General features: G+C 39.5%; 1 protein-coding gene across 1 annotated transcript; it reads left to right on the plus strand.

The window, feature by feature from the left end:
• The first annotated feature begins 1 nt into the window (after position 1).
• On the plus strand, positions 2–2,886 carry LOC118495372 (intracellular protein transport protein USO1-like). Its single transcript, XM_036002668.1, has one exon. The coding sequence runs from the start codon at positions 30–32 to the stop codon at positions 2,721–2,723; it is 2,694 nt and encodes an 897-aa protein (XP_035858561.1). The 5' UTR covers positions 2–29; the 3' UTR covers positions 2,724–2,886.
• The last annotated feature ends 4,905 nt before the right edge of the window (positions 2,887–7,791 follow it).

The raw sequence follows: 7,791 nt of genomic DNA on the forward strand, positions 1-7,791 counted from the left end.
TCAAAGGCTTTGCACACAATTATAATGAGATGAGCCAAGAAAACGAGACCCTGAAAGAACAAATCCAGGAGCTTACCAACAAGTTGCGTGACGGAGAAGAGGCCATGAGACGTAACCATGAGACTCTGCAACAAGAAGTGCAGGAGTTAAAAGACATTCAGCAAGAACTTAAGGTTTTTGAGCACAAGTATTACACATTGAAAGAGGAGAATGAGTCCACAAGCAAACAAAGGAACATCCTGAACAAAGAGGTGCAGACTAAGTTAAAGGACTTAGAAATTGAGAACAAGACTTTGCACCAAGAAATAGAAGAACTGACCCTGAACAACACTCTGCAAAAAGAAGTTCAACGGCTAAATAGAAGTCTGAAAGAACAGGAAGTCCTTCCTCTATTGAAGCAAGAAAACCAGTCTTTGGGACAAAAAATAAATAGCTTGAAACAGGAGATTCAAGAGATGAACCGAAGGTTTCAAAATGAAAAGGATTCCATGGCACAAGAACACCAGACTCTGCAAAGAGATCTTCAGGAGGCCAAAGAATTTGTGCACAATTATTATATGACGACACAGGAAAATGAGTTTATAAACCAACAAAATCATGCCCTGAAAGAGGAAGTCAAGGAGCTGAAAACAAAGGTGGGTAAGGGAGAAGAGGCCATTCTTGAAAAGAATACGGCTATTCAAGAACAGGCTCAGGAGCTCAGAAGTATTCTACAAGAACTCAAAGGCTTTGCACACAATTATAATGAGATGAGCCAAGAAAACAAGACCCTGAAAGAAGAAATCCAAGAGCTTACCAACAAGTTGCGTGACGCAGAAGAGGCCATGAGACGTAACCATGAGACTCTGCAACAAGAAGTGCAGGAGTTAAAAGACATTCAGCAAGAACTTAAGGTTTTTGAGCACAAGTATTACACATTGAAAGAGGAGAATGAGTCCACAAGCAAACAAAGGAACATCCTGAACAAAGAGGTGCAGACTAAGTTAAAGGACTTAGAAATTGAGAACAAGACTTTGCACCAAGAAATAGAAGAACTGACCCTGAACAACACTCTGCAAAAAGAAGTTCAACGGCTAAATAGAAGTCTGAAAGAACAGGAAGTCGTTCCTCTATTGAAGCAAGAAAACCAGTCTTTGGGACAAAAAATAAATAGCTTGAAACAGGAGATTCAAGAGATGAACCGAAGGTTTCAAAATGAAAAGGATTCCATGGCACAAGAACACCAGACTTTGCAAAGAGATCTTCAGGAGGCCAAAGAATTTGTGCACAATTATTATATGACGACACAGGAAAATGAGTTTATAAACCAACAAAATCATGCCCTGAAAGAGGAAGTCAAGGAGCTGAAAACAAAGGTGGGTAAGGGAGAAGAGGCCATTCTTGAAAAGAATACGGCTATTCAAGAACAGGCTCAGGAGCTCAGAAGTATTCTACAAGAACTCAAAGGCTTTGCACACAATTATAATGAGATGAGCCAAGAAAACAAGACCCTGAAAGAAGAAATCCAAGAGCTTACCAACAAGTTGCGTGACGCAGAAGAGGCCATGAGACGTAACCATGAGACTCTGCAACAAGAAGTGCAGGAGTTAAAAGACATTCAGCAAGAACTTAAGGTTTTTGAGCACAAGTATTACACATTGAAAGAGGAGAATGAGTCCACAAGCAAACAAAGGAACATCCTGAACAAAGAGGTGCAGACTAAGTTAAAGGACTTAGAAATTGAGAACAAGACTTTGCACCAAGAAATAGAAGAACTGACCCTGAACAACACTCTGCAAAAAGAAGTTCAACGGCTAAATAGAAGTCTGAAAGAACAGGAAGTCCTTCCTCTATTGAAGCAAGAAAACCAGTCTTTGGGACAAAAAATAAATAGCTTGAAACAGGAGATTCAAGAGATGAACCGAAGGTTTCAAAATGAAAAGGATTCCATGGCACAAGAACACCAGACTTTGCAAAGAGATCTTCAGGAGGCCAAAGAATTTGTGCACAATTATTATATGACGACACAGGAAAATGAGTTTATAAACCAACAAAATCATGCCCTGAAAGAGGAAGTCAAGGAGCTGAAAACAAAGGTGGGTAAGGGAGAAGAGACCATTCTTGAAAAGAATACGGCTATTCAAGAACAGACTCAGGAGCTCAGAAGTATTGTACAAGAACTCAAAGGCTTTGTACACAATTATAATGAGATGAGCCAAGAAAACAAGACCCTGAAAGAAGAAATCCAGGAGCTTACCAACAAGTTGCGTGACGCAGAAGAGGCCATGAGACGTAACCATGAGACTCTGCAACAAGAAGTGCAGGAGTTAAAAGACATTCAGCAAGAACTTAAGGTTTTTGAGCACAAGTATTACACACTGAAAGAGGAGAATGAGTCCACAAGCAAACAAAAGAACAGCCTGGAACTAGAACTTCAGGAGGCGAAGAACAAGGTCAGACTAGAGAAAGACTTTTGTGCTCGGGAGCAGCTCAAAGCTCGTCAGAAGGAGAAAGCGCTTTGTGATGAAGTGCAGACCCTACAAACTCATCTGAAGTTAAAGATGGAGGAAAATGAGTACTTTCAGAGAGAAATCCAGTCGCTTACTGAGAGTCCTGAGGTGCAAGCCTTTAAAGTCAAGACTGTTGCCGATCAGATCAATGCAGAGCATGTGGGGAAAAACGCCATGCACCAGAAGATATTGACAAAAAGTTGGCTCCTTTACTGGTGTTCCAGTAACTTGTGAACTTTAGTTACCTCCCACCTTTGTGAGTTGTAGGCCCTGCCCCCTCAGAGCGTGATGCTCTGCTCTTCAGAATTTGGCCTCTTTTATACTCCTATACTTCCTGTATTTTTGACTCAGTATAAGTGTATTATTGTGCCTATTAACAGTAGCAGTTTTTGGCACGGACGAAGCGGGCAGTCGCCCGGGGCAGCATTTTTTTTTGCCATGTACTCTTAACTAAGACAAAATAAAACAATGAAAATAAAAATAAGATTAGTTCCCTGTCATTTCCTCTGTTCGGATGAATGGTAATACATTTTTAAAATGTGAATATTAAACAGTTGACCTAAGGTTTGCAGAAATCCACCCAATTAAATATTAAATTAATAATGAAATTAAATACCTCACTTTCCTGCATCCCCAAACTTTTTAACTGTTTGACTGTACAGTATGACAATCTACTAATAGTAAACCCAAAAAGCCATACTGGAATAAGGAACTACAAAATCAGTTTCAGGCAGTTCGTAATAGTTTCTTAGATGTAAAGAAAGTGGGTCAGAGAGACAGCGCCTCTTGGAAAACTATAAAATCAGCAGATACCAATTTGACGAAAAATACAGATTATGTAAGATGAGACTCCAAAGAGCTATGATAATGCATTTAGATCAAGTTCAAACATCAAACCCTCAATGTTTTTGAAATATTATTACTTAAAAAGGGGCCCAGACGAGTAATGAAACTACCTATGGAGGTACTGAGCACAGATGGTACAGTGATTCATGAAACATAATAAAAAGATGGGAGGATGATTTTAAAGGACTATTAATCACCGACAACACTGAGTTTGAGTATTCCTTTTATAGGGATGTACGTTTAACAAAATGTCAAATTGAAGATGACATGGCACAAATAGACAGCTATAGCAATGAAGATCTAAATGCTGAAATTACAATGGAACGGGTCCAAAATGCTTTATATAAAGCAAAGTTGGGAAAAGCCACAGGCATTGACGATATAACTATTGAAGTTTTAAGATCTCCGAAACTGCTGCAGATTCTGCATGGTCTATTTAAAAACTGTTTTATGCTTGGAATCTTGCCCTCCCTCTGGTATAGATCGATTATAAATCCTATAGTAAAATCTCACAAGGACGATCCTGGTGTACCCCTAAACTATAGAGGAATTAGTTGATTGAGTACAGCGTATATGTCTCAATCATATAGGGCTCTTGCACCTGCCTCATTTCGTTTGGTTGAATCGCATTGGGATAAGTTTCCCCCCCTGACACCGGCAGAGCAGAGAGAAGTCTCTGTGACCAGAGCAGACGTAGTAACATCACTCGCGAAACAATGTCTGATTATTTAAATGTAATGAGCTGGTTTGACCATGGTGATGTAAGAAATATGCACTAGTCCAGAACACAGGACCTTCTTCGTGTATTTACTTTCTCGCTCCCGCCCCAGACACATCTGACCAATAAGAGGAGTGAACGTTCTTGCGTGATCAGTAAGGACACATTTTGGTACGCTTGGATTTTCCCAAGTGTGAAACCAAACCGAACCAAGGGGAAATCGCTCCAAGTTTACAAACTCATCAATTGATTCGGACCAGAGCAAACGAACTATAGGTGTGAAAATGCCCTAACATTTCCTTTAAAAAAAACAACTGAAGGTCTCAAGGTCTGGGATCACTACATATAGGTTAATCTTATGGTAATGCCCTGGTTCGAGGGTAAAGATAGGGTAGTTATCAATTTCACTTGCATTGAATAACTAATTAGTCTTTGGCTGTAGACGGATTTTGACTTCACAACGAGAATGAAAAACACAAACACACAATAACTCTTTTGTAATATGAATAGTATTGACAGTTCAAGCCTGCTATGTTGCGGGTTGTCTGGCTACAGTTGATATAAACTTCAAAATAGTTAATATAATAACGACCTCCTTAGAAATCCATAATGTACCATATAATCCCGGCCCAGTCTTTGAATGTCGTATAGCCCCTTTAATGCTGCAATAATCAACAGCCTATAAAAAAAGTCAATGTGGGCGGCTAGCTGCTGAACATAGCAGAGCCTTAAGGCCATTAATGCAAAACCTCACCTCGGCGATTTTCCACAAGTCGGTTATTACAGAGGATTATATGTTGCCATGGCAACGGTGCACATAAAAATGGCTGCTGCTTTGACCATACTGCTATTTTGATTTGGATTAAAATGACCATTCTATTTCTATGAGTTTGTATATGAATGACATCAGCTGACAGGAAGTAAACATGGACCCAATCTGTTGCCTAGCAATGCAATTCCACTGAGCAGAATATTAGAATATTGCCTTTGTGAAATCATAGAATGTAGGTTCAAAGGGAAGGAACTGAAAGGATTACATTTCACTATAGGATTTAGTCAGCTGCACTGTAGCGAGAGCACTTAAAATACACAATACAGCTCATTGATACAGACATTTTGTTTTGACAGAAAGCAAAAAAATGGCACAGCAAGAGCAGTCTGGCACTCTCAGGCCTGTGAGTGATGAGAACACAGCCCACCACCGAGAAAACGAGGTCCTCTTCAGAAAGAACAGGGACCTTCAAAGACAGAATGGGGAACTCCGTGAAAACATTGAGGGCCTTCGTGAGAAATTCAAGTACACCAGAAACAGCAATAAAAGGGCCCTCCAAATAGAGAACGAGGTGTTATGCACTGAAAATGCCACCCTCCGCAAAGACACTGACATCCTGCACAGTGAAAAGAAGGCTCTGTGCAACGAAATTGAGGATGTTCGCAAACAGAACAAAGAGGTGCAGACTAAGTTAAAGGACTTAGAAATTGAGAACAAGACTTTGCACCAAGAAATAGAAGAACTGACCCTGAACAACACTCTGCAAAAAGAAGTTCAACGGCTAATGTTCTGTCCTCTCTAAAGTAAATTAAGAAAGAGTTTAGTTTTTAACATAACTGTGTATAGCAGCGCCCCCTTTTGGCTAAACAGCAGCAGTAGCCTTAGTTTAAGTTTCACTTTGAGTTGTAAATTTCCATCAGAAGTCAACTGAGTGTGGGGCAGTGCAGAGTGCCAGTGCTGTTTTCTCCTGCTGCATTTTTTCTTTCTACATTGGTGCCTTGGATACTATTTTTCCGTAAGTATTGTATGTATTACTAAAAAATGTTAAAAGTAATTGTACTTGGCATATCTTTGGTTTATTGGAGTTTTCTAATGTCAAATCACTAAATTGATAGTTAGCATGGCTATTAGTTATGACTCAGCATTTTCTGTTGCCATTAGTTGTCGGTTTGCACTATATTTTGGGTATTTGTATTAGTTTCATTTCATTTCTGTTTGTCTTTTGTTCTTTGCTACAGTTTTACAGTATAAGGAAAGTAAAGTTTCTTCGTCGAACCCCAAGAAAAGTTATGCCTTGTGTTTTTTTGGAGAACTTTACACTGTGAGCTAACTGTCGAGCTTTGAAGAAGCAACTCATTGCAAGGACAGTAAAGCTAAATAGAAGTCTGAAAGAACAGGAAGTCGTTCCTCTATTGAAGCAAGAAAACCAGTCTTTGGGACAAAAAATAAATAGCTTGAAACGGGACATTCAAGAGATGAACCGAAGGTTTCAAAATGAAAAGGATTCCATGGCACAAGAACACCAGACTTTGCAAAGAGATCTTCAGGAGGCCAAAGAATTTGGGCACAATTATTATATGACGACACAGGATAATGAGTTTATAAACCAACAAAATCATGCCCTGAAAGAGGAAGAGCTGAAAACAAAGGTGGGTAAGGGAGAAGAGACCATTCTTGAAAAGAATACGGCTATTCAAGAACAGACTCAGGAGCTCAGAAGTATTCTACAAGAACTCAAAGGCTTTGTACACAATTATAATGAGATGAGCCAAGAAAACAAGACCCTGAAAGAACAAATCCAGGAGCTTACCAACAAGTTGCGTGACGCAGAAGAGGCCATGAGACGTAACCATGAGACTCTGCAACAAGAAGTGCAGGAGTTAAAAGACATTCAGCAAGAACTTAAGGTTTTTGAGCACAAGTATTACACACTGAAAGAGGAGAATGAGTCCACAAGCAAACAAAAGAACAGCCTGGAACTAGAACTTCAGGAGGCGAAGAACAAGGTCAGACTAGAGAAAGACTTTTGTGCTCGGGAGCAGCTCAAAGCTCGTCAGAAGGAGAAAGCGCTTTGTGATGAAGTGCAGACCCTACAAACTCATCTGAAGTTAAAGATGGAGGAAAATGAGTACTTTCAGAGAGAAATCCAGTCGCTTACTGAGAGTCCTGAGGTGCAAGCCTTTAAAGTCAAGACTGTTGCCGATCAGATCAATGCAGAGCATGTGGGGAAAAACGCCATGCACCAGAAGATATTGACAAAAAGTTGGCTCCTTTACTGGTGTTCCAGTAACTTGTGAACTTTAGTTACCTCCCACCTTTGTGAGTTGTAGGCCCTGCCCCCTCAGAGCGTGATGCTCTGCTCTTCAGAATTTGGCCTCTTTTATACTCCTATACTTCCTGTATTTTTGACTCAGTATAAGTGTATTATTGTGCCTATTAACAGTAGCAGTTTTTGGCACGGACGAAGCGGGCAGTCGCCCGGGGCAGCATTTTTTTTGCCATGTACTCTTAACTAAGACAAAATAAAACAATGAAAATAAAAATAAGATTAGTTCCCTGTCATTTCCTCTGTTCGGATGAATGGTAATACATTTTTAAAATGTGAATATTAAACAGTTGACCTAAGGTTTGCAGAAATCCACCCAATTAAATATTAAATTAATAATGAAATTAAATACCTCACTTTCCTGCATCCCCAAACTTTTTAACTATTTGACTGTAGAGTATGACAATCTACTAATAGTAAACCCAAAAAGCCATACTGGAATAAGGAACTACAAAATCTGTTTCAGGCAGTTCGTAATAGTTTCTAAGATGTAAAGAAAGTGGGTCAGAGAGACAGCGCCTCTTGGAAAACTATAAAATCAGCAGATACCAATTTGACGAAAAATACAGATTATGTAAGATGAGACTCCAAAGAGCTATGATAATGCATTTAGATCAAGTTCAAACATCAAACCCTCAAT

Source organism: Sander lucioperca, chromosome 1 (genome assembly GCF_008315115.2).
Source record: "Sander lucioperca isolate FBNREF2018 chromosome 1, SLUC_FBN_1.2, whole genome shotgun sequence".
In the NCBI taxonomy this organism is placed as follows: domain Eukaryota; kingdom Metazoa; phylum Chordata; class Actinopteri; order Perciformes; family Percidae; genus Sander; species Sander lucioperca.